Source organism: Portunus trituberculatus, chromosome 35, assembly GCF_017591435.1.
Source record: "Portunus trituberculatus isolate SZX2019 chromosome 35, ASM1759143v1, whole genome shotgun sequence".
Classification (NCBI taxonomy): domain Eukaryota; kingdom Metazoa; phylum Arthropoda; class Malacostraca; order Decapoda; family Portunidae; genus Portunus; species Portunus trituberculatus.
This window is the reverse complement of record NC_059289.1, coordinates 10,315,926-10,343,425: the sequence shown is the minus strand read 5'-3', so window position 1 is coordinate 10,343,425 and position 27,500 is coordinate 10,315,926. Positions and strand designations below refer to the sequence as shown.

The following is a 27,500-nucleotide window of genomic DNA, read 5'->3' as shown; positions in this document are numbered from 1 at the left end:
CTAAGGATGAATCCGTGCAATGTGCTAAATTCACACACAGTTTTCTTTTTTTTTTTCATGATAACGCTGTTGTATAATCGACTTTAATACTTTCACTGAAATTATACGCAGCAATGTATTTTTATTGCGTTATCTACGGTCTGTTAAATACGGAGGAGGAATTTTGCCTGTATTCGCTTTATACTCCAACAAAATGGCTTAGTAGTCAAATAAGTTGATTTATTATTTTCATTATGTAGTAGCTGATAATGAGGAAATACTTTCGTTGAAAAGTCAAATTTTCAAAACATATTGAAATGTGTACAAGGTATCCTAAAATGAACGCACAACAAAAGCTTAGAAGTATGGAAATGTCATGAATTTACTTCTTGTCCTCAGAGTCTTTCGCCGTAAGAGTGGAGGACGCAAAAGCACGAAGCGATGCCCTGGAGCAGCATGTCAAGGACATGTGCAAGACCATGCGATTCCCAGATGCAGGGATGCAGAAAACGACTGGATACATGTTTTACGACGACGCGAGGAAGGTGATTTACTGCTCCATTCCCAAGGTAAGGCGGACAGTGGAAAGCAAGGAATGCCTGCTGAGTGAAAGTTGAAGAAAAAGACTTATTTATTTATGGGATGGAGTATGACAAGGTAAAGTTACGGGAAGAAACAACAATTTTAGAAACTAACTGAAATGTGATAATCATATCCCCTTCATTTTTAAGCGTTGTGTGTAGGAATGTTCATGTGTTGAGTTCCAGCCTTTGAACTGTCGCCATTTTGTGTGATAAAAGCACAATTTTCTTCACCTGAACTGAAAGGATTCTTACTGTAAAATGTGCAAGTTCTAAAGACCGAGATCGTGATAGAAATGAGACATCTTAAAACCAGCAACATTAATTTGAAGGAACTTTTCTAATACCTTCCGTCTGTATATCTTCAACCATTTTCTTTTCCAGGTGGCGAGCACCAGCTGGAAGAAACTGTTGATAAAGATTACGGAAATACCAACTATAAACGTATCAACAATCAGCAAGTGAGTGGCGTCGTGTCGTGCAGAGAGTAGCGATTTTTGGTTGCATGTCTTTGATATATATTGGATTGAATGGCGCAGAGAGAGAGAGAGAGAGAGAGAGAGAGAGAGAGAGAGAGAGAGAGAGGAGAGAGGAGAGAGAGAGAGAGGTGAGATTTTTCCGCATCTCAGTACTCAAGGAGCTACTTATAAATATTTGTGTCTTTTACAAACAAGCCAATAGCAAAACGTTGACTCTCAAACAATGTGGTTCACAATGATCATCTTGTGTCCAAGCTGACCCAAGCTGAAAAAGAAATGACAAGGTGACTGCAGTGTGTACAGCTGAGCTTGAAATAATTTGCATCTTTCCTTTATTCTTATACGCTCCTGCATGCCATTTGTGTGCCTTTCAGGTATGACGCTCACAGGACACTTCCGCTGCTAGTCTTTGACAAAAATAAGGAAGAAAAATTAAGAACATACAAGAAGTTTATGGTGGTGCGTCACCCCTTCGACCGGATCCTCTCTGCATACAGGGACAAGCTGGAGGACTGGGAGCCTGCCGATAGCGTCTTCCATAAGATGGTTGGGAAGAAAATACAGAAACTCAGGTGAGGTTATAATAACATATATATTGTAAAAACAACTGCGTATCTTTGTTTGCTTGTTGTGAGGGGGCTTTGTTAGTTTCATTGAAGTGAAGGTAGGAAAAAGTGGAAATGTCAAAACCCATTCATATTTTTTTTGTTTATTTTTTTTATTGTAAAACTACTCCTCAAAACTAACACGTATTGCATTATGTCACGTGAAATTATGCACGCGTGAATCAGGAACTACAAATCAGTGATAACCTTAAAAGTAGATGAACTGAAAAAAACGAAATAATACGGAATGATAAAAAGATAAAATGATAACGACAACAACAATAACAATAATAATGATAATAATAATAATAATAATAATGATAATAATAATAACAATAATAATAATGATAATAATAATAATAATAATAATAATAATAATAATAATAATGATAATAATAACAATGATAATAATAATAACAACAGCAGCAGCAACAAGAGAAAGACAAGATTAGACGAATAGAAGGTATGAACTTGATGTAAGCGTAACATGAGCCACCCGACCTATCTTCTGTGCTCTGGGAAAGGCTACTACTTCTTGGACAGCTGGTACCGTCTCTCTTTTAACCCATTCAATACCATGACGCGTTTCCATATTTATTCTGCTCATTATTTGGTGATTTTACACTTCTTCAGTAACTTATGTTGGGGGTTAAAATAGTGAAGACTGTAGCCATTAATCTTCTGACCTCCATAGACCCTTCCTAATGTCAATAAAATGATCTAATCGAACACAAATCTCAAGGTAAAAATGCATTCCAGTACTGAAGGGGTTAATAAGGCATCCACTTGCAGCTCAGTTCTTGTATTGCATTTTCAGCAAGTCTTGCTTTAGTGACTGATGGATCTTATATGCCAGGCTCTAAATGTCTGGTTACTTAGTTCTCTCTCTCTCTCTCTCTCTCTCTCTCTCTCTCTCTGTGTGTGTGTGTGTGTGTGTGTGTGTGTGTGTGTGTGTGTGTGTGTGTGTGTGTCCGTGCGTGCGTGTGTGTGTGTGTGTGTGTGTGTGTGTGTGTGTGTGTGTGTGTGTGTGTCATGGCTTTCACTCTTCAGAGACAACCCAAACAAGAAGGAGACAGACAACATCACCTTCACGGAGTACATTCGCTTCATCTCTCAGCCGGGACGCGGGACTGTGGAGCAGCGAAACGAGCACTGGTTGCCGATGCATGAAATATGCCACCCCTGCGCCATACAGTACGACTTTATTGGCAAGTATGAAAACCTGAAGGAGGATTCGGAGTATCTGCTGAAGTGGCTGGGCGTGACAGACCTGATGGGCACGTTTCCTGCAGCAATTAGGCCCTTCCACGCCAGCCGCCACGACCCCAGGTACTTCGGCCAGCTCAGCAACCAGGAAATCATGGCCTTCTTCGCCAAATACTTGCCAGACTTTATGTTATTCGACTACGACTTTGTGTGACTTTGGAACATGTCTGTGAGGTGACAATGGTGATGCAGGTCACTGGAAAGTCTGTCATAACTTGGCATGCCACAGCCTGGTGGGACATAGCGTGATGCAGCAGTGGAAGAACACACAAGGATGTAAATAATCACGTCTACGGGAGAATTGTAAAAGGGACCCTGCTGCGAATCGAGGCGAAATCGGGTCAGGATATCTTGTGTCAGGAAACCATTAACACGAGAGTGGGAGGCCAACCATTAACAAGAGAGTGGGAGGCCAGGTATCAGATTGTACGCAGACCCAAGCAAACGCCCAAGACAAAATACTTTGTTTACGATGTTGGAGAGTAGTATAGTCAACACGTGTTTCCCCACGTGTAGTTAAACAGGATTGGTGGTTTTAAATGGCCAATGAACAAGCAGTATTTCATGTTTAGACCAATGGTGAACGTGCTATGAGACTAGGGAAAAGTTGAGCCTATGAAACACCAGTAAGGCAATGTTGTGTATACTACGTTTAAGGTTGTTTCTACATTACCTTCGTATGTGTTCTCGTCCTTACATTGTCACACGTGGACCTCCACATGTCTGATCTCTGAATGGTAGATGGTAAAATGGGCGTGGAGAAAAGGTACGAAACCTTGAGTATTTAAAATAAGCAGAAACCAGCAAGAAGATCTCTAGAATCTTGGCAGAAACGAGAGGAGAAAGCAGAAGTCAGTGGCCGAGAGGAGGAGAAGAAACATTTGAGTCATGGACAGACTCTTTCTTGTATTAGTGAGTAAAGCTCTATAGTTGTTAATGCAGTCTAAGACAATGTTTATGTCATTTAAGTGAAAGGAGGAAACAAATATAGGATGTGTATTTATTAGGATGTTATATTAAGATTTTATGTATGTGTAGTGCAATTTCCACAGTTGATGCATTAAGATATATCATATTGAGGAGATAATTACATATGATATATTGTGGTGTATACATTATATGGGCATTTATAGAAGTCAAGCATTGAGTTGATATTGAGATGCATCAGCTGTGAAATTGGCACCTAATGTTTGTGGATTTATTTGTATGTGATTAACATTGATGAAGGATTTACGAAGATAAGGATTTACGGAGATGAGCTTAACATTTCTAAGGGCATTAATTGAATTTGTGTGACATTATGAGCAATCTGTGAGAAGTGGTGTAATTAATCTTAGATGAATTAAAATTAGAAAATACAATACCGTATAATATATTACCTGCAGTAAGAATAAGTCTTCACTTAGAATAGCACGATTGCAACCTGCAACGAACTCCGAAAAGTCTGTTGTGATAAATACTTGTGATGTGACTTACACAAATAGAGTAATCATGGATGAGTCCGTCAGAACACATCCACGTGTCTCAGGAAGGTCCATGACTGACAAAGAGATTGTGGTTTATCTAAGAATAATAGTCATTCAACAAAGGCCAGCTGGAACAGAAGGTCGTTTGCTGAGGCAAGAATTGTGCATCAGGCTTCCTTACTAGTGTAGACTATGTGATATACTGAAACAAACGGATTCACAGCAGCCATGCCGTGGGAAATTTAGCTTCCCGCCTGAGTGTACCGGACCGTCTGTTGAATATCCTTGTCTCAGTGATTACTTTTATATGTATTTATTTGGAAAATGATTAATATATGATATCGAAGGTAAAAGTCCTTGCAGTCATCCACTGATCAAAATGTAAAAGTTCTACTATTAGTATACTGTGTGTGTATATATAATAAATATGAGAGGTTTCCTAACTTTTGTGACAACTCCATACTTGTAGCTAAGGTCAGGGCCCATTGAATTATAGGGTCCCTCCACGCGCAGGACTGGGTAGCCGTGGGCGGGACCAAAGCTCTGTGACGTCACGGGGAGTTCTGCTGGGAGAGAGAGAGAGAGAGAGCGCGCGCGCACCTCCCAGCAGAGCTCCCCGTGACGTCACAGAGCTTTGGTCCCGCCCACGGCTACCCAGTCCTGCGCGTGGAGGGACCCTATAATTCAATGGGCCCTGGCTAAGGTTACGTGTGTCGCAGGCTGCGGACACAGACACCAGGCTGATGCAGTCATTGTCTTTCAGGTGCGCGAGCACAAACAATCCATTCAATGCACTCTAAAATTTAGCAGGATATTTTTTCTATTTAATGACGATACCTTCATGAGCATTCTGAAGTTTCTAGTTTAAGGAAAACATAAGGAAAGTCAAGAGTTGCCGAATTCAGTCTTCATAGTAAGGGAAAGGTATAAGCAAGACATCCTTTCTTTGTGAATATCATGCTTAAAATTGTTATATTTTGTTATTTCAGACCTTCCACAAGGACTTTTAGGAGAACTAAGTCTCTACTCTACGCGTGGTGACTCGCGTTGTCCCGAAGTGTTTCCGATTCAAGACGTGACAGTAAAATCGTGTACATCAGCTTATTTGTCAAACTCGGTATACTATTTCGGTGCTCCAAAAATCATTGTCACTGACAAAACTGCCAAAACTGATTTGGTTTCTTGGGAACAACAACAATTCACAAGGCAGCACACACAAATGTGATTGTGTAGTACTTACGCTGGCGCGAAGTAATGGAGCTATGCCGCACCCTCACGTTAGCCAAACTCTCTATCTTTGGTGTTGTTGAACACTCGCGGTGCTATTAAGCAAGGCCTTCAATATAGTTTCACAGAGGTCACCTTTGGCTAAGCCCTACACTTATCGGGGGAACTTTACGCCACACCTACAGGTCAGCATCATCAACTGTTAGAATCACTTTGAAACATGATTGCGAAGCTGCAGCCGGCACCTCCTCGACCCAGTGAAGCCTCGGCGTCCCTTCACGGTCATGAGTGGAAGTTTCTCTTCCACTAGACTGACCCATGCTGAGTGATGAGAAGGAACTACCTTGGAGGGATGAGCGATGCAAGCAACGCCTTTCTGAAGGGAGAGGATGGTGTCATGTCCATGTCCAGAGTGCATGTTTGAGGCAGGAGGTTTGAAGCAGTATGGGACTACGTGTGCAACCAAGAGACCAGAAAACTTGCCTATGGCTTCCTTGTAGATAACCGACGACGAATAGAAAGACAAAAGCACTCCATCGGGCACTAAGTCCACACAGTCCCAGTTTTCGCCTCCTGTCACTCAGGGGGCGTCCTCGTGCTTGGGGGAAGACTCACCCACACTTCCTGCTTCAAGCCACGCCGCACTTCGCCCACTACACGATAATCATTTGTGGCAGAATATATCACTGACCATATATATTCCTACAGTGTGTCCACCCTCCGGCGCTTGCAAAATTCCCTGTAGTTGCTCAATATCTTCAGTCTGTCGCACGATCTCAGAGGGACATCGTGACTGTCATTGGTCATTGAGGCTTTAATGGACATTGTAAGCTGCTGCGTAAAAGAAAATAAAGACGCAGATATGTGAACGAGTGGGACAAATTAAGACAAACATTTATCGATGAAAGTTTGTTGTAGTAAATGATATGTGAACCAGAGGGTTCTATAAATGTTATGCAAATGGACAGTGCAGCATTTGGTAATTTACTGAAGATAGTGACTCCAATTATTTAGAAAAAAGGAACAGTGTGATGCGAAAATGTATCTTTGCAAGTGAGTGTCTACCAGCAACACGAGGCTATCCGGCCAGCGGGAACACATTTCAAGACCTCAAATTTGGTGGTGGACTTCCCAACTTCTCACTGCCGGAGAGGATATATAAAGGTAAGGAAAGAAGGCATGACTTTTAATATCTATGTGTGATAAAGTTAATGACTAGCTTAACAACCAAACAAAGCTGCATCAAAAGAATAGCACACGTCAATACTTTTTTATGTTAAAAAGATAATGCAATATACACTCGCATTATTTTATTATAAAAAATCGTAATTAGTATAGATATTTATAGAGTATACCACAGGATAGAGTGCAGATATAGAAAAAAAAAACTTCCCTTCAGTGACAAGAATAATTCAGTAATGAGGAAAGCTTTGGCGTTTATTTGTAGCGCAGCATGATTAGTATAATTCATTTTAACTAAGTCTCCAGTTTCCAAATGAAGGATGAAAATATTGTTTAAGTGATATTCCTGTAGCAGAATGCGTGGAACACACTTCCATTTAAAATAGATAGTATGATTATTCTATTCAACAAAAAAATGTTTTCTTTGGTTTATAGCTTTTACGCACAATGGGATGGGATGGGAATGATTTGCATCATTGTTTTTGTGAATCGCACGATATAAACTAAATGTGCAGAAACCTAATCTCAATGTTCATTCCTGCTGACAACCATCTGCTTTTTTTTTCTTTTTTAAGGTTAAGGCCTATAGCGCTTGTAGGCTTACTTGAAGAGTGTGTAGGAAGCGCTGTTCAGCTTCCGCCCATTAGGGGGGCAGGCAATTTTATTTATAGTGGTACAAATGGCAAAGTGTTTAAGGCTGTACGTGGTGGGATTCGAACCGACGCGTGGACGTCTGCCCGATTCCATGCTCACCACTTTATCCACAACGCTGCCGCGAATATTTGTTAAAAGTTCTTCTCGTATGAACTGTTACGGGTCTGTTCGTCACGCACAGGTCTTCATCTCGTGAAACATCATGGCGTGTTCTGACAAGCTTGAATCACGATAACTATAGAATTTACAACATCCAAAAATCACCCCACAGAGAAGGCACTCACTTCATCACTACACACTTGCCAGTGACCTACAGCACCAGCGTCGCAACGCAGCTACATACCACAGTATTGTTATTCCAAAGTCACACAAAGTCGTAGTCGAATAACATAAAGTCTGGCAAGTATTTGGCGTAAAAGGCCATGATTTCCTGGTTGCTGAGCTGGCCGAAGTACCTGGGGTCGTGGCGGCTGGCGTGGAAGGGCCTAATTGCTGCAGGAAACGTGCCCATCAGGTCTGTCACGCCCAGCCACTTCAGCAGATACTCCGAATCCTCCTTCAGGTTTTCATACTTGCCAATAAAGTCGTACTGTATGGCGCAGGGGTGGCATATTTCATGCATCGGCAACCAGTGTTCGTTTCGCTGCTCCACAGTCCCGCGTCCCGGCTGAGAGATGAAGCGAATGTACTCCGTGAAGGTGATGTTGTCTGTCTCCTCGTTTGGGTTGTCTCTGGAGAGAGAGAGAGAGAGAGAGAGAGAGAGAGAGAGAGAGAGAGAGAGAGAGAGAGAGAGAGAGAGAGAGAGAGAGAGAGAGAGAGAGAGAGAGAGAGAGAGAGAGAGAGAGAGAGAGAGAGAGAGAGAGAGAGAGAGAGAGAGAGAGAGAGAGAGAGAGAGAGAGAGAGAGAGAGAGAGAGAGAGAGAGAGAGAGAGAGAGAGAGAGAGAGAGAGAGAGAGAGAGAGAGAGAGAGAGAGAGAGAGAGAGAGAGAGAGAGAGAGAGAGAGAGAGAGAGAGAGAGAGAGAGAGAGAGAGAGAGAGAGAGAGAGAGAGAGAGAGAGAGAGAGAGAGAGAGAGAGAGAGAGAGAGAGAGAGAGAGAGAGAGAGAGAGAGAGAGAGAGAGATTGATTGATTGATTGATTTTATTAATTCGAGACTAGGCATTGGAAATGTCTGTAGCATTACTAGGGTTTCCGTTGATTCGCTTTCTTCTGTTGATTGTTTATCATAAGAACAGAATTCTTAAATCTTAGTTTTCTCACAATTCATCTTAAATTTTTATTCTCATGTCGATTTCATTGGTTAAAAAAGAAAAAACCAGCGGACCGAACGCTCGCGGTGATATGAAGTAGATGCATCTCCTACCTGTGTTTATTTAGTCCCTTCCCGACCATCAAGTGGAAGAGGTGATTGTGACGCGCCCAATACTCCAGCTTGTCCTTGTAGGCCGACAGGACCCGCTCGAAAGGGTGCCGTACAACCATAAACTTCTTGTAGGTTCTTAGCTTCTTTTCCTTGTCTTTATCGAGGACGAGCAATGGAAGGCTGATGTGTATGGCTCCCCTGGAAACACTAGAGCTAGACGGATGTGCATGGTACCAGCAGACCAAAGCTGTAGATCATATGATACTAGAAAATTTTAAAGATCTTAATGATAATGATGGCAATGTTTCCATTAATATTCTAGTAATTATTTGATAAGAAGTTTGCCTTTTTTAACATGGTAAACACTCATGAGCATTAGAGTCATCATATCTGTCGTCCGTCATAATGCTTCTTATGAGCAAGCGAAAGCTCTGTGTATTTAATCATTGGCTTCAGTCTCATCAAATTCATGGAAGAGAGTTAGGCAGTATGTAGAGTCACTGCTCTTCGGCAACACGGCCTTTTGATGTCTCCGTTATTCGGATTGAAAATTTATTTAGCTACTTGTTACTGATATATGTATCACCTATCAAAAGAGTAATAAATTTTAAGATAGCAACAATAATGACAATAACAACGGACAATGCGGCGAACCTCACCTGCGCATGGCAGACACGTTTCTCCTCGGCTGTGTCATCTTCAGCCACGTCTTCTTCCAGCTGGTACTGGCCACCTGGAAACACCAACACGTCCAACTGTGGCTATGTATGTTGGATACAAATGAGCGAGGCCTCTGTTGCTGTTGCTGCTACTACTACTACTACTTGTACTACCGCTGCTTCTGCTACTACTTTTTTTTCTTTTTTTACGCTATGGCCTATAGCGCCTGTAGAGAATACTTGAAGAGTATATATATATATATATATATATATATATATATATATATATATATATATATATATATATATATATATATATATATATATATATATATATATATATATATATATATATATATATATATATATATATATATATATATATATATATATATATATATATATATATATATATGCATATACACACACAAGGATGCCTTGTTGTGACACTTTAAATAAAATATATATATATATATATATATATATATATATATATATATATATATATATATATATATATATATATATATATATATATATATATATATATATATATATATATATATATATATATATATATATATATATATATATATATATATATATATATATATATATATATATATATATATATATATATATATATATCCTTGGTGTAACCACCTAGAACCTGGATATCATGGTGACGTGTAAGTAACTTTACACCACTCGACAAATGGCATAGCTTCAAAGCGATATATGATGGGATTCGAACCTACGCATGGACGTCTGACCGATCCCACGCTCACCACTTAGTGTAACCGCGGCTTATCCACTACGCCACCGCCTCCCTTCACTACTACTGCTACTACTACTACTACTTATACTACCGCTACTACTCCTACTACTGCTACTGCTGCTGCTGTTGCTGATTATGAAATAGCAGGAAATAAACCACTTATTACATATTACTGATAATTCAAAACATTGCACTATAATCGAACAAAATTCTTGATATGCAATTCAGTTTAAAGGAAGAGTTGAAAAATTGGGAAACTTGTATATTGGTTTCGAAATCACTAGAGATCAAGAATTGTGAAGTTAGGAAACGGTAATATCAGTATTTGTCACTTTATGAGTCTGACTGTGGATCAGTACAGCTTTCTATTTGAGCCTTATCCTTATGGCAGTCCACGTTATGTTTCAGACAGTCTTACTCGTAATGGTTAGTGGTTGCGACGACACTGATTTTCTGGCATTCTTCATCCGTATATCTATTCACAAAACTGGAAAGATGGTTCAAGATGATTGCATGCTGACTTTGTGCGATAAATCACTTACAATAATGAACAAACAAAAACGCTATCAACACCTTATTCTTACTTATATACTTGATATGTAGAATGTCCTTAAAATATTGTATTCATCATGGCATACATAAAGTTTTTGATGTGGACTTCATGAAATGGTTAGCGCCATGTGAATGACTGCACCATTACCACAAGGAACGTGAGGAAAATTTTCCCGTCTTCTTAATTTTAATTTAATTCTACATCTATGAGATGCCTGCGGCTGGTTGGCGGTGTACGTTATACAAATATATACAGTAACTGTCTTTCCATAACTTCCACCTTTGTCGTTCTCCTTCTCATTCACCTTGTGCTACCGAATTTTCTTGATAGCTTTTTCTACCTTCTGCTCTCAATCGTTGCTTACCTTGGGAATGAAGCAGTAGATCACTTTCCTCACGTCATCATAATGCATGTGATCCAGCGCCTGACTCGCTCCTGTGTCTGGAAATCGCATTGTCTCGCACACTTCCTTCACGTGTTGCTCCAGAGCATCGCTTCGTGACTTCGCTTCCTCAGCTTTCACCGTCAAAGTCTCTAAAAAGAGAGAAACAAACTAAGTCGCATTCATAATGATAACTTTTTTTCTTTATATGTATTATCAAAACCAAGAAAACTATGTGTGAATTTAGCACACTACACAGATTCACTCATAGTGATGTGCCTTCCTGGCCAACAGTTTTTGCTAATCAATGGGAAGCTCACATAAAGTCTGGTCAGTAATCGTTATTCCGCGGCAGGAGGGCTCGCAGTGGTGTGTGTAGCATGGACAACCCACACAACCTTTACTCACCGTATTCCACATTCCAAGAAATCAAGAGGCTAGCAGAGAGAAGCAGCAGCGTCGCTGTCAACACCTGCCTCACCGTGGACCACCTGTGGCTAATAAAGACTGACATTCTGAAAAGAAAAGCCAGTTGTTAGATGTTCTTTCATTAAATTAAATGAATGAATAATTCAAGATTCGGAGAGAATATTTGAAATTAAAATCTATCTACTTATTTCAAAATTTCACTTCTACAAGATCGAGTTGAGGGACAGTAAACAAAATAATACAGTACAGTGCGGAACAGCTGAGTGAATATCTAATATGGAAAAATCGAATATTCAGAAATTCGAACTCTATCTCATGTTTCAACTAAAAAAAAAGTGGTGGGGCGGAATGGGAGAGAAGTTCTTACCTGACCACGTGCACGCCTTAAAATGTAATACGAGTATGTGCAACAGAAGTGAGACGTGTGTGTGTGTGTGTGTGTGTGTGTGTGTGTGTGTGTGTGTGTGTGTGCGCGCGAACTTTTGTTACTTGTCTAATTTGATTTAATGTTCTAGAGATGAAGATGAAGATGAATTTTTTTTGTGTGTTTACCATTGGCCATAATACAACACTGTTTTAGTGAGGATGGCGTGACATTTGTAGGTTTCCTTCCTTGCCTGCCAGGGTTTGGCGTGGCTCGTAAGGCTACACCAAGACAGACACTTGTTGCCTGATGGAATCACGACAATGCCAGACTCCTCGAACACCCCAGAGTATATTTCAGTCTTAAGCTGCAGCTGGGTCGCTGAGTGTAATCAAACAATAATATTACAATGTCCAGGTTACCATTACCTGCAACGTGCTGCTGCTGCATCGTGCTACACCCATCCTTCCATTTCTAACGAAGAGGAAAAGTAAATGCGCTTCTCTGCTGTGATGGTAATGTCAAGGAAGTCTTTATCAAACCTCCTCTGACCGTGCAGGAAAATCCGGCACTCCTTGGTTATTTTAAGAGCTGTTTTTCGTCAGCTATTTTCGTACTGCAAGGACGAAAAACACTGACTTTATTTTGGGAAAGAAAGAAATTTACAAGGACTCGCTACTTAAAACGAGGGAAAAGTTTCACTCGGCCTGGGGTTATCGTTCATGTAACTTATTCATGAGCAGTGCAGAACACACAGCACTGTGCAGCCTGTGTGCTTTCAACGTTCCTTTTATTTACTCCACCTATAGAATCAGAAAGAGCTTTTTATTTCATATAACGTGGGATTGTGTAAGGCCAATATGTCTTTAGGATCTGGTGTCATGACTGGCGTGGCCCTCGTGCCCAGCACAGCGCCACGGTGGCAGGCAGACTTGCTCCTGGGCAAAGGTCGGTGAGAATGAGAGGCTTCAGATAGACCGGGGATGGCAGGCCAGCTGTTGGGCAGGTTGGCCACCACGCTGCGGGACGTCCGCGTAATGGCTGAAGAAAGTGAAGTTTACAAATGCCTTAGGCTAAGGAAAGATAGAGATGTAAATGTTGTTTTTTTCATTCTCCACGTCATCATGTATCGTTCTTGACGTTGTTTACTCCCACGGCCAGGCGAGGCCTCGAGAGTGTGTGGCGGGAGATCAATAATGATTACAGCAAAGGTGGCCTTGACCACCGCGAAGAGCTGCTATTCTGTGCTCACTGAATGGAGGCTCGTAGACCATATATGTACATATGTATGTCTTAATAATGTAACAATGATATGGACATTGCACTCAGTGACTCAGTTACTGACGCTTGAGGGAAAGGTGAATGCCGTCATGAACCTTATATTTCCATCCCTGGACAAGGACAAGGTTATTTTAGAAATTAGTGATTGCAAAATTAATTCGAGGTATTTTGAGATGACAGTGTATTGGTAGTTAATTATAATAACACTCATCCATTGGATTCCGAACCTCAGCACGGCCAGGTTAGGTCACTAATTCTTGTACAATTATGGCTATTTTCAGTATTGATTCTTGTTAATACCACCGAACAGTCTACTCGATGTTTAATGTATCTGTAAGATGAGGGCTGACTGCGGCTACCGGTTAAGTAACACACACACACACACAAAAAGAAAAGAAAAAAAAAAATAATAACAAAGAAAGCTCAGTGAGAACATGGTTTCCGTCATACCGGTGACGGTGGCGACGAGCTGCTTTACAATGAGGACATATACGATCCCTTTCGCTGAGACACTGGAGCGCTGATCATTAGTATGTTCTGTGCCCACTGTGCGGAGAACCCTATGGCGGCGCGCGCATACAAGGAAAATCTGTTGTATGAAGTATAGGGAATGCGACGCCTCACATGACTTGCGTGCTGCCTTCCATCTTCCCGGAGAAGCGGCAAATGCTCGAGGCAAAGAACGGAGTCCAGATAGCACTTTTCTTTCTTTCTACTTCCCAGTGTTGCCTTTACTATACCACTCCTGAAACAGTTTTTTTGGCATCTCCATCCTCCACGCGGGCCTTCGTCAGTGTGCACGCCATGTAGTGAGGGAAAATGGTTCACCCCGTGCACCTCGTCTTTCAGTCTTTGTCTTACACGAGTTCACTGACTGAAGATTTATGCCTTCCGTTAATTACGTTTGTATGGAAAGGAACTGTGAATATGAAGCATGTGACGTGACTTTCCTTCGTCTTCCATATCATTATATATATATATATATATATATATATATATATATATATATATATATATATATATATATATATATATATATATATATATATATATATATATATATATATATATATATATATATATATATATATATATATATATATATATATATATATATATATATATATATATATATATATATATATATATATATATATATATATATATATATATATATATATATATATATATATATATATATATATATATATATATATATATATATATATATATATATATATATATATATATATATATATATATATATATATATATATATATATATATATATATATATATATATATATATATATATATATATATATATATATATATATATATATATATATATATATATATATATATATATATATATATATATATATATATATATATATATATATATATATATATATATATATATATATATATATATATATATATATATATATATATATATATATATATATATATATATATATATATATATATATATATATATATATATATATATATATATATATATATATATATATATATATATATATATATATATATATATATATATATATATATATATATATATATATATATATATATATATATATATATATATATATATATATATATATATATATATATATATATATATATATATATATATATATATATATATATATATATATATATATATATATATATATATATATATATATATATATATATATATATATATATATATATATATATATATATATATATATATATATATATATATATATATATATATATATATATATATATATATATATATATATATATATATATATATATATATATATATATATATATATATATATATATATATATATATATATATATATATATATATATATATATATATATATATATATATATATATATATATATATATATATATATATATATATATATATATATATATATATATATATATATATATATATATATATATATATATATATATATATATATATATATATATATATATATATATATATATATATATATATATATATATATATATATATATATATATATATATATATATATATATATATATATATATATATATATATATATATATATATATATATATATATATATATATATATATATATATATATATATATATATATATATATATATATATATATATATATATATATATATATATATATATATATATATATATATATATATATATATATATATATATATATATATATATATATATATATATATATATATATATATATATATATATATATATATATATATATATATATATATATATATATATATATATATATATATATATATATATATATATATATATATATATATATATATATATATATATATATATATATTTATTTATATATTTATTTGTTTTTATGGATAAGGTAAAGGAGAATTTTAGCGGTGAACGGGCAGTGGAGGATGTTGCAAACAAGCGAGAGAAGATCAATGGCCGAACTTAAGTATCAATTAATTCAAAAACATAGTGACCCCGGAGTGACTCGAACACCCAGCCTTCTGATCTGGAGTCAGACGCGCTACCATTGCGCCACGGAGCCAATGCTTGAACTAATTATAGAAAACAAGAAAAAAATACCACTCATCCTTTTCCTTTTTATGCTGCAGGGAATCCTCGCCTCTCCGCCAGGCACTGGCTGCTCGGGCCGCGCTTCATCGTTCAGTCAGTATAACACGCAAGCTCGGTTGCCCTGATCTTAGATTTTATCTCCTGAAGGTCTGTTTTATTTGATCCTACAGTTCATTTAGTCAGTGCTTCAGTGAAGTGCGTGTGTTGCGGTTGTGCCCTAGTCTGAGATTACTGGGATACTCTGCATTCCAGGTATTGGACTAACACCAACGTACTATCCAACATTTTTTTTATTTATTCATTTATTTTATACGATGGCTAACTTAGCATTCAACCAACTCGTCACTTGTGAGTGCTATTATTGTCTTCTTTCGTGACTTCACCAGTATAATTGCTATTCAGTAGTAAACACTATGTTGTTTACTACTGAATTGTATTGTAAATTGCAGTGTTTATACAATCTTTACTGTTCTTCAGAGTAACACATTTCATTACATGCTTCAAGAGAATATGAAATGCTGAAGAGATTCTTTGAGTTTTACGAGATTGCTTTCTTGCCAACCGACAGATCTTTGCTTTTTAACTAAAATTCAGGGACAGTTTATTGTCATATCCAAATACACCAATGTACAAGTGTACAAGTGGGAAAGTAGTGGCTTGAGTGGCTGCAGAATTTCCCATAACGTCTCAGTACTCCTCAGAATTCAAGTGCCATATAGTTTAAAATTTATTCCCAAAGCGTAGTTTCCTTTGTCATGTGATGCATGGTACAGTGAATTCCTTACCTGCGTGTCGTGACCGGGATGTTGCACGGATCTGAAGACATTATGAACAATACTCTATCAGTTATTAACATTTACCTAATTAATATTATTTACACTTGTTACAAATATTCAACAATTATAAGTTTTGGTTGCATAATATCTTACGTATCTTTAACAGTTGTTTGATGTCACTTTGTATCTCTTTAAAGAACTCACTATTCAGTAATTTATATAATACTTGTCCATGGAACATGAATGTCAATTTTATAACAGGAATCAATATTCTCTCAATATTCAGTTTGAAAAACTCGTCCGCTGCTACTTTCTGATAAAGAGTCTCTCCATTCTCAGGTCTCTTCCTGCTACTGATTTCTTAGTTTTCTCTCTTTGTCACACGACAAACTGTATCCTTTTTAGAGAGTGCTTATTTCCTTCAACAAATTACCTTTTTCATGATAACATTTTACATATTCACCATTCGCAATACTGATCCATGCCCATGACCCCCCCCCCCATTGGCGTGATATTTGTGCACAGAACACCTATCAAATGGAGGGACAGATTGTGTGTGCGACATCCAAATTCAAGAATGTGGGAACAGGGCTTTACTGAACAACCTCAGAAACTCTTTTTATCTAAGGTAAACGAGAATCAAACTCAGTCCCATAAAATCTTCCTGTCGTGGAAACTTATCACATTTACATTCATAATTCCGTCATCGAGCATCCTGATAGTTTGTTTTCCTTTTCATTGCTTTGTATGTTCCTACTTGAGCACAACATTCACGCCCGTATTCAGAAAACGCATTGCTCTCTCACGACGACTATTTCTAAAAGGTTTAGTTGAGATTGTCACGTTTTTAAGGGTGTTTTTATGGTTCCGGTGATGGATTAGCAAAATTTCTAGTTGATCATAAGGAGAAACTGTCTTGAAACCCGGCTAGTTGTCTATGGGGACTTGAAAAATTGCCGTGGTGAGAAAGCAAGGCATTTCTGAATATGGCCGTTACTACGAAGGCACTAGCGACCTGCACCACCACCATCTCCTCACACCTAATGACATGACATATTGATTAATTAAGCCTTAAAGAGATCACAGGAAATCGTAGTTGAATAGGAGGAAGTCTGGCATGTATTTAGCGTAGAAGGCCTTAATTTCCTCGTGGCTGAGCTTCCCGAAGTATTTTGGGTCGTAGCGGTTGGCGTGGAAGGCTCTGGATGGTCGAGGAAACTTGTACTTCGGATCTGTCGCGTCCATCCAGTTGAGTAGGTAGTCAGAGTCCTCTTGCAGGTTTTCATACTTGCTGATGAAGTCATATTGAACAGAGCAAGGATGACATAATTCATGCATCGGTAACCAGTGTTCATCTCGCTGCTCCGGAACGACTTTTCCTGGCTCGGAGATGAAGCGAATGAACTCCGTGAAGGTGATGTTGTCGTCCGGCTTCTTGTTTGGGTTGTCCCTGAAGAGTGATGGCCATGAGTGTGGCATATACAGTGGACACACACACACACACACACACACACACACACACACACACACACACACACACACACACACACACACACACATACTAGATAAACAAAAAATAGTTAAAGTAATTCCAATACATAAATCAGGCAGAAAGAATGATATTAACAACTACCGTCCCATCTCAGTTTTACCAGCTTTCAGCAAAATATTTGAAAAAGTCATTGCAACTCGTTTGTTGAACTACTTGGAAAAACATAATTTTCTATCTGAACATCAACATGGTTTTCGTGCAAATCACTCCACAGAGTCTGCAATAGTAGAATTTACAAACAATGTATACAAGCACCTAGAAGCAAAACAACATTTAGCTGGTGTATTTATTGATCTATCCAAAGCCTTTGATTCCTTGAACCACCACATTTTATTAGACAAACTGAAGCATATTGGTATTAGAGGTGTACCACTGCAGCTTTTTGAAAGCTATTTGAGCAACCCATATCAGTCCGTCTTTTGTAATGATATTTATTCTTCCCTTAAAAGCATATCTAAAGGTGTTCCGCAAGGATCAATATTAGGACCACTACTTTTCCTTGTTTATATAAATGACATTACCAACGCCAGCTCAAAACTACAATATACTATATACGCTGATGACACCAATCTATTACTAGGCGACAAGGATATACTTAGTTTGCATATAAACCTAACCACAGAACTAGAACTAATCAATCAATGGATTAAAAATAATAAATTAAAACTCAACATTGCCAAAACTAATTATATCCTCTTCCAGAATCGTTCTTTAGACAACCATCTGCCACCACTGCTGTTAGAAGGCGAAACGTTAAACAATGTGACACATACTAAATTCCTGGGTGTTCATATAGACGAAAATTTAAATTGGAACTATCAAATAAATAATGTATATTCAAAATTATCAAAGATGTGTGGCATACTATACAAGGTACGTAACCATCTGACTACCGAATCAATGATAAGCATCTATTATACCTTATGTTACCCTCATCTTATATACTGTGTGTCAGTTTGGGCATGTACCTGGCCTTCCTTCATTAATAAATAAAAAATTACACAAAATAAAATCTTAAGGTGTATATTTTATAAAAGTAAATTCGATTCAGCATCAGGTATTTTCTCAGATCACAGAATTTTAAATGTGTTTTCCATCCATAAGTACTTTCTTCTTCTGTTCATATTCAAAAACATTACACACACACACAGGGAACTACAGTTTTCAGATTATTACAAAGTACTCACTGCACCAGAAATAGGAATGTTAATTTAGTATCCACTACATCGAACAACTCTTTTTATAAATAGTATCTTTTATTCTGGCCCACAGATATGGAATACTTTACCTACTGACATTAAAAAAACATTTGCAATATGGGTAATATTAATCAATTTAAGAAGATATATGTATGTATGTATATATATATATATATATATATATATATATATATATATATATATATATATATATATATATATATATATATATATATATATATATATATATATATATATATATATATATATATATATATATATATATATATATATATATATATATATATATATATATATATATATATATATATATATATATATATATATATATATATATATATATATATATATATATATATATATATATATATATATATATATATATATATATATATATATATATATATATATATATATATATATATATATATATATATATATATATATATATATATATATATATATATATATATATATATATATATATATATATATATATATATATATATATATATATATATATATATATATATATATATATATATATATATATATATATATATATATATATATATATATATATATATATATATATCAATAATAGCGAAAAACATTAGTGAACACCTGGACAAACACGGCTTGATAAATAAAACACAACATGGATTTACGAAGGGAAAGTCGTGTCTTACAAAGTTGTTGAGCTTTTATAGTAAGGTTTATGAGGCGGCAGATAAGGGTGATAATTATGACATTCTATACTTGGATTTCAGTAAAGCCTTTGCAGCTTCCCTCTTTTCTTATGTTCTTATTGAACGCCGCCACACAGCCAGAGCAGAACACTTCGAGAACCTCGCTAGACATTTATCAAGTTGATTTAAGAGACGAAGGAATGTTACTTGTATATCAGTCGATAATATATCAATCTTATGTCTACTTGTATGTTTTTTTTTGTCGCAGTGAAATAAGAGTATATAATGATAATGATGATAGTAATAATAATAATAATAATAATGATGATAGTAATAATAATAATAATAATAATAATAATAATAATAATAATAATAATAATAATAATGATAAGAATAAGTTATGTTTCGAAGCATAACAAATGCACTGTATCACGAAATATCTATAAATCAAAAAAGGCCTGTGTATTAAATGAATGAGTTTTTAGAGACCACCTAATCAGCAAGATCCGCTCTCCTGAACATATATTTTTTACTCCTCTAGTAATAAATGTTTTCCTATAGAATTCGATAAGGCTGGTCTGGTGACTGTTTACAATAGATGAACAGTCACAGAAAGACATTGGCAGTTACAACTGAAATGTGAATGTCTTACCTGTACCTCTCTATTCGTTTCTTGACCTTTCTAGGGAATGCGCCATCAGCAAGCTCCCAGTCCTCTAGCTTGTCCCTGTAAGCTGACAGAATCCGCTCGAAAGGATGACGCACCACCATAAACTTCTTGTACGTTCTCAGTTTCTCTTCCTTATTCATGTCGGAGGAGAGAAATGGAAGGCTACCATGTACGGCTTGCCTAGAAAATTCGGTTATATTAGACAGATATGACGGAAGTTACTGCAAGCATTTGGTTCCTTCAGTCTCCGTTTCTAAGAGTAAGATCACGTCAGTTAAAGTCAGTTAGGAAGCAAGATGATTTAGAACCACTGCAGTGCGTGTTCAGATCTCGCCACCAGTCTAGTCAGGAAAGGAATAAAGAGAGAGAGAGAGGGAGAGAGAGAGAGAGAGAGAGAGAGAGAGAGAGAGAGAGAGAGAGAGAGAGAGAGAGAGAGAGAGAGAGAGAGAGAGAGAGAGAATGAATGAATGAATGAATGAATGAATTTGAAGTTACCAACAGTTGGTTAGGTGGTTAGTTAGATAGTTAGTCAGGCTAGTTAGTCAGGCTAGCCGGCAAGCTATAGTAGTAAGTCAAGTGCCCTCCACTTCTACACTGAACATCCTCGGTCAGTCCTTTACTTATGATAACTGTAAAGTTTTCTCATCTCTAATCAAAACAGGTTTTATGAAGCTAAGTTTTCTGATTCATCTCCGCCCGTTCCTCTCAGCCCATCCAACTCTTATTTCTGTAGAAGGGCATTATCTGTCCATGGATGGATCATGCTTCACATGTATGGGATTTCGCTCATGCAACTCTTTTAGATAAGGTAGAATAAAAGGTAGCTTATCGTCTTATCAACTCTTTTCTTCTAACTGACTGTCTAGAGCCTCTCTTCTACTTAATGTTCCATCTTTTGCTATATTTTACCATTAACTACTCTTCTTATCTAAGTTACATGCCTCCTCCTCCTCCCTTGGCCTCACTGCACAAGACTTTCTTCTGTCACTTGACCCTATTCTGTCCACTCCCTAATGCAACAGCTAACCAGTACGCTCAGTCATTCATACTGTTAAGGCGGAAAGGTCTCAAAAACCCTCGAGAAGACTTGGCAGGAATTGCGTCACCCTGGCGGAGCGAGTCTCAGCTGCAGTATACGAATCCAAGTGAGCAATACAGATGTGCCCACGGTGGCATAACACTGGTGGCAGATATGGTGGCGACACGTGCACGGTGAGAAGGTCACGTGCACGGGGGAGTGTCGTAAAAGTTGATGTGTGTGTGTGTGTGTGTGTGTGTGTGTGTGTGTGTGTGTGTGTGTGTGTGTGTGAGAGAGAGAGAGAGAGAGAGAGAGAGAGAGAGAGAGAGAGAGAGAGAGAGAGAGAGAGAGAGAGAGAGAGAGAGAGAGAGAGAGAGAGAGAGAGAGAGAGAGAGAGAGAGAGAGAGAGAGAGAGAGATACCGGAATAACAATACCTTTGTCTGGTAAACTCTGAAATTCCCTGCCCGTTTCTGTATTTACCCTTTCCTATGACTTAACTCTTCCAAAAGAGAGCTTTTAGGACACTTATCCTGTGCTACGCTGTTGCGGCGCCTAAGATAAAATCCAAATCCAAATTCTTATCCTGTGCTATTTGATCATTCTATTGGGCATTCCTCTGGGAACTGTCATTTAATTAAGGTTTCTATCATGTTGCCCTTAGCTAATGGCCATCTGATATGAAAAAAAAGGGTGTAAAGTTAGTGATATAGGCTTGCTTCGTTTGAGCAGTTCTGTTTTGGTATAAGGTTGAATCGCCTTGTTCGGGGACAACGCAGAGATATTCACCTGCTCATTTTGGACACGTTTCGTTTGGGTTCTTGTGTCAGTAGCAGGAACACTCTTTTCCAGCTCGTGCTCGCCACCTGGGAGGAACAAACATGCTGAAATTCACTTAACTGGACGATCATTAAAAAAAAATTCGCTACAATCACTGAGAAGAAAGCACTCATATTAGCGTTACATTATACTACAGACACATTCTACAGTCTAGTGTTGCACAGTACATAGCACTACATTGAATGGTGATGATACAGCGACGCCCTCGATATCCTCACAACCACCACCACCACCACCACCATTCTTCGATTAACTGTTTCACTACTGATCCTTTTTCCTTATAATCATTTATTTATATATTTTTGGACGTTTTATTTTTGTATTACATTATATTGATTAAATTTTTCTCTCTCTCTCTCTCTCTCTCTCTCTCTCTCTCTCTCTCTCTCTCTCTCTCTCTCTCTCTCTCTCTCTCTCTCTCTTTCTCCTCTTTTCTTTATTTTTTCAAGCCGTGAAAGCCACCGTCGAGCCTTTTAAAGTAATGAAATATACAAATTAATTATTTTATAATATAGTCACAAGTTTGGAAGTATATTTTCATAATCCGAGGAGACGTGACCATTCACTTCTTATATTCCTCTCGTATCTCATGACCGTGCTACTGACTTTTTCTTAATAGTCATCCCCAGTCACTCGTAGTCCGTGGCTTACCTTGGGAATGAAGCAATAGATCACCTTCCTCTTGTCGTCGTAAACCATGTGGCGAATAGCGGTGTTGGCCAGCGTGTTTGGGAATCGCATCGTGGCGCAGGTCTCCCTTACTTGCTGCAGTAAGATGTCACTTCGTGTCTTGGCGTTCTTCGCATTCCACTCGATGTTCTCTGAACACAACAGATGGACTTACATCGCTGACGCAACAGTTTTTGTTCGTTTTCATTTATCTATTCGAATATTCTTTTATTTTCAAGTTTATTTGGCGATGTCATTGTGTTCCATGGCGTAGCGTCAACGTAATATTTGCTTTGATTTGTGTACCCCATTTTTACTCTTATGAACCAATCATATGATATAAAATGCAAAGGCAATTTTTAGTAGACTACATCAAGTGAAGTAGTGAAAGTCTCAGTCATCGCCCCACATGATCCTTGTATAACATAGTTGGAACCACGATCGCTTTGGGGTCAGAGGGGTCTCCAAGCGCACGGGTTCGAATACTGTCCACAGTCCAAGTGTAGCTAGGGCTTCTTTGCTCAAGGCAATGGTTCCCTAACGGGTGGGCTTTCAGAAAGGATGCCTTATTTAGCCCTAAATTTCAGTGAAAAGCCCATATAGTATAAAAAAAGAAATCCACCACTATACTTGAAATGAAACTATATACTAACACCCTATTGAAAAACAGTGTTATTATCAAAACGAAGTAAACTGTGTGTGAATAAAGCACACTGCACAGATTCATCCATAGTGATGTGCCTTCGTGGACAACAGTTCTTGCTAACCAATGGGAAGCCCACATAAAGTCTGGCCAGTAATCGGTATTCCACGACAGGAGGGCACACCGTGGAGTGTCTGGCATGGACAGCCCACACAACCCATAACCTTTACTCACTATATTCCATATTCCAAGAAATTAAGAGGCCAGCACAGAGAAGCAGCAGCGTCGCTGTCAACACCTTCATTGGGAACCAGCTGCTGACAAACCGGAGTAACATCCTGGAAGGAAAAGCCAGTGGTTAAACATTTCCAGTGCTATCGTCATCATCATCACCTAGAAGTTTGCCTGTCCCGTATTCCATCAGCACTGAGATCGTATTCTTTCTGAGAGAGAGAGAGAGAGAGAGAGAGAGAGAGAGAAATCTGAACCAGATAACAAATAATAAGTAATGATTGTGTGGCAGGAGAGTGACTTGACACTTTGTGTACAATAATGCTACAGTTACACACATCCGCTGTACTTCCCGTCGGAAACCAGGCGCTCCTGTGTGTCATGGTCATCTCCCTGGTGCTGTGGGATCTGTAGACGTGGCATGTCAGGGTACACCAGAGCATAAAAGGCTTGTGCTCTTTTTGTTCAGTTAGTGATAAGATAATCATGCAAACCACTGGCACCTCCCTCCCTTCCCAGTGAACATCTGCTGCTCATGTTTCTTTTCGCTCCCACTCAAGTTCAGTTTCTATTCAACATTCTCAAACAGCGTCATAAAATCCCAACACTGAGACGCATAATTTTGTAAATCAATGATTCGTGCTGTTCATGCTTTTTTGGTATAGAAAACTGCATAGTGTCATTGAAAGGGGAACACAATCCTTTTCTGTAACGTTGGATTGCATGAAATATTAAACTTAGATGATTTGTTGTTTTATATATAACTTCCAGCATGAGTTTTCTTTCATACTCTCACTTTGCACCTTTGCACTCAGTCCACCACACCTCAGGTTCTCTCTCTTCTATTGTTTTATTTATTTATTTATTTTTGTTATGTCCTATAGCGTCTGTAGGCATGCTTGAAGACTACATGTGGGAAGCGCTGTTCAGCTTCCTCCCATTAGAGGCGCAGGCAGTTTTATTTATAGTGTTACCCATATTAGGGCCCATATCACCACCCAAGCGCATCTTTGGTGTAACACCTAGAACCTGGGTATCATGGTGACATGTAAATAACTTTACACCACTCGACAAAAGGGAAATGTACAAGACATAGAACCTATGGAATTGATTGTAGCTTGAGTGACGCCATCGGTTCTCTATTCAATCTGGTGAATACGTACCCCATGTTGATACTGCACGACGCCACCTAACTCAACATTCACGTTTCTCGCTGTATTCTGTAGTTGCTTCCAGTCCTAAGCCTCGGGGAAAACTGAATAAAAAATTCTGTGATGGTAAGTAACCTGCGCAGCTCTAGCGCTCCAGCTCCGCCCCTCAGAACTATTACAGCTTCCACTGGTGGATCATATCGGTTTGGTCATAGTGTTGCCAGATAGGAAGTTGATAAGACGAAGATTTTTTGCCAGAACATCTGGACAACACACACACACACACACACACACACACACACACACACACACGGCCCGGTAGCTCAGTGGTTAGAGCGCTGGCTTCACAAGCCAGATGACCGGGGTTCGATTCCCCGGCCGGGTGGAGATATTTGGGTGTGTCTCCTTTCACGTTTAGCCCCTGTTCACCTAGCAGTGAGTAGGTACGGGATGTAAATCGAGGAGTTGTGACCTTGCTGTCCTGGTGTGTGGTGTGTGCCTGGTCTCAGACCTATCCCAAGATCGGAAATAATGAGCTCTGAGCTCGTTCCGTAGGGTAAACGTCTGGCTGTCTCGTCAGAGACTGCAGCAGATCAAACAGTGAATTACACACACACACACACACACACACACACACATTCAAAATATGGAATAGAAACGAAGCAAGAAAAGTTCGGTTTTAGTTTTAATGTTCAAAGAATAGAAAAATATTGGAAGAAAATCAGGATCTTAAGGAAGGAGTTAAACCAAGGAAGTAAATATGATGTTATAGATCTATACCAGAGGTAAATATAATGACTTAAATGTTTGGGAGGGTGGTGGATAATGAGAGTGAAGTGGGCAGAGGAACAAAAGCAAAGCGTGTTTAGGTCAGGTAGAGGAAGTTTTGAAAATGTAGTTGTTTTGAAAAAGCTGATAAAAAGAAGCAAGAGAATAGGAAGTTAGCTATACAGTGCATAGGAGTAAACTAACTATACTGTTAGCACACACCGGGACAAAGGATAGAGTGGTCCAAGTGACCAGAAGCACAGTTACTTACTTTGGAAATGTGTGAATGTGCTGCAGAAGGAATCGCCACGTCACGCCTCACAACTCATCGTTGTGAGGCGTGACTCGACGAGTCTTGTCAGGTGGCGATTCTCTGGTAGAAAGAAAAAATAATTGAAAATTAGATGAATAAATAAATAGATAAATAATTGATTAATTAAAATGATAAGAATGATAATGATAATGCTAAAAATGATAATAATAACAATAATAATAATAATAATAATAACAATAATAATAATAATAATAATAATAATAATGATAATTATAATAATAATAATAATAATAATAGTAATAATATCAATAGAAATAATAATAATAGTAATGATAATAATAGTATTAATAATAATTATAATAATAATAATAATAATAATAATAATAATAATAATAATAATAATAATAATTATAATAGTAGTAATAATGATAACAATAGAAATTATAATAGTAATAATAATAATAATAATAATAATAATAATAATAATAATAATAGAAATGATAATAATAATAATAATAATAATAATAATAATAATAATGATAATGATAATGATAATGATGATGATAATAATAATAACAGTAATAATAATAATAATAATAATAATAATAATAATAATAATAATAATAATAATAATAATAATAATTACATCAATAATAATAATAGTAATAATAATATCAATAATAATAATATTAATATAATAATAATAATAATGATAATAATAATTATAGTAATAATAAGTAATAACAATTATGATATATAACAAATTTATGAAAGAAGTAAATACATGTATAGATGAAAATATAACACATAGAAATCAGAATGATGTCTGACAATATTGTTAAAATCTCGAATGATTTTGCAGCATTTAAAAAAAAAAAATCTGACAAAAATACAAATATCAGAGGAAGTATATGAAACTAAAGGCGGTGTCACACTAGCACTTTTTCCGTCCACTTTTTCCGTCGTTTTTCAGAAAATCGACGGCTGCGGCCTGTCACACACAAACGGTGTTTCGTCGTCACTTTCCGTCGTCACTTCCCGCCAACACAATGTAAACACAAACATGGAGGCCACGCTACGGCAAAGATACGCTGCTCTGAACGTGCAT

General features: G+C 37.0%; 3 protein-coding genes, 1 long non-coding RNA gene and 1 other non-coding gene across 8 annotated transcripts in view; 1 reads left to right on the top strand and 4 right to left on the bottom strand.

The window, feature by feature from the left end:
• Positions 1-3,203, top strand: part of LOC123513043 (carbohydrate sulfotransferase 11-like) — a 17,590-nt gene extending 14,387 nt beyond the window's left edge. The window contains exons 3-6 of the mRNA XM_045269860.1: positions 379-548; positions 945-1,021; positions 1,414-1,611; positions 2,695-3,203. Coding sequence (XP_045125795.1) covers positions 379-548; positions 945-1,021; positions 1,414-1,611; positions 2,695-3,064 — 815 coding nt within the window. The 3' untranslated portion in view covers positions 3,065-3,203. The remainder of the gene's footprint in view (positions 1-378; positions 549-944; positions 1,022-1,413; positions 1,612-2,694) is intronic.
• Positions 1-5,744, bottom strand: part of LOC123513045 — an 8,528-nt gene extending 2,784 nt beyond the window's left edge. Inside the window, exon 1 of the long non-coding RNA XR_006677249.1 lies at positions 5,617-5,744. This is a non-coding gene — a long non-coding RNA (uncharacterized LOC123513045). The remainder of the gene's footprint in view (positions 1-5,616) is intronic.
• A 1,030-nt stretch (positions 5,745-6,774) lies between these two features.
• On the bottom strand, positions 6,775-14,069 carry LOC123513044 (carbohydrate sulfotransferase 11-like). Of its 2 annotated transcripts, XM_045269861.1 has the most exons (6): positions 13,697-14,069; positions 11,581-11,687; positions 11,155-11,324; positions 9,460-9,533; positions 8,801-8,998; positions 6,775-8,170 (listed from the first exon to the last, which is right to left on the bottom strand). In XM_045269861.1, the coding sequence occupies exons 2-6, from the start codon at positions 11,684-11,686 to the stop codon at positions 7,804-7,806; spliced, it is 915 nt and encodes a 304-aa protein (XP_045125796.1). In that variant the 5' UTR covers position 11,687; positions 13,697-14,069; the 3' UTR covers positions 6,775-7,803. The 2 variants fall into 2 exon arrangements, with proteins under 2 accessions (XP_045125796.1, XP_045125797.1); XM_045269862.1 differs by lacking the exons at positions 11,581-11,687; positions 13,697-14,069 and adding an exon at positions 11,493-11,576.
• Positions 14,070-15,792: 1,723 nt separating this feature from the next.
• Positions 15,793-15,864, bottom strand: Trnaw-cca. The gene has a single exon. It is a non-coding gene; the product is annotated as a tRNA-Trp (tRNA).
• Positions 15,865-16,168: 304 nt separating this feature from the next.
• Positions 16,169-26,478, bottom strand: LOC123513042 (carbohydrate sulfotransferase 11-like). 3 transcript variants are annotated; one of them, XM_045269857.1, is made up of 6 exons: positions 26,390-26,478; positions 24,203-24,306; positions 23,308-23,477; positions 22,606-22,682; positions 20,783-20,980; positions 16,169-18,119 (listed from the first exon to the last, which is right to left on the bottom strand). In XM_045269857.1, the coding sequence occupies exons 2-6, from the start codon at positions 24,303-24,305 to the stop codon at positions 17,750-17,752; spliced, it is 918 nt and encodes a 305-aa protein (XP_045125792.1). In that variant the 5' UTR covers position 24,306; positions 26,390-26,478; the 3' UTR covers positions 16,169-17,749. The 3 variants fall into 3 exon arrangements, with proteins under 3 accessions (XP_045125792.1, XP_045125791.1, XP_045125793.1); XM_045269856.1 differs by lacking the exon at positions 26,390-26,478 and adding an exon at positions 25,363-25,522; XM_045269858.1 differs by lacking the exon at positions 26,390-26,478 and adding an exon at positions 25,363-25,522 and having other exon boundaries at positions 20,789-20,980.
• Positions 26,479-27,500: the final 1,022 nt, after the last annotated feature.

Coding starts and splice junctions, on each gene's coding strand:
- LOC123513042 (XM_045269856.1), bottom strand. Junction 22,683..23,307: donor TCTATTGCTTCATTCCCAAG/GTAAGCCACGGA, acceptor TGTTCCTCCCAG/GTGGCGAGCACGAGCTGGAA. Junction 18,120..20,782: donor AAACGAATAGAGAGGTACAG/GTAAGACATTCA, acceptor ATCACTCTTCAG/GGACAACCCAAACAAGAAGC.
- LOC123513044 (XM_045269861.1), bottom strand. CDS start 11,686: ATGTCAGTCTTTATTAGCCACAGGTGGTCCACGGTGAGGCAGGTGTTG. Junction 11,325..11,580: donor TTCTTGGAATGTGGAATACG/GTGAGTAAAGGT, acceptor CTCTCTTTTTAG/AGACTTTGACGGTGAAAGCT. Junction 9,534..11,154: donor TCTACTGCTTCATTCCCAAG/GTAAGCAACGAT, acceptor TGGTGTTTCCAG/GTGGCCAGTACCAGCTGGAA.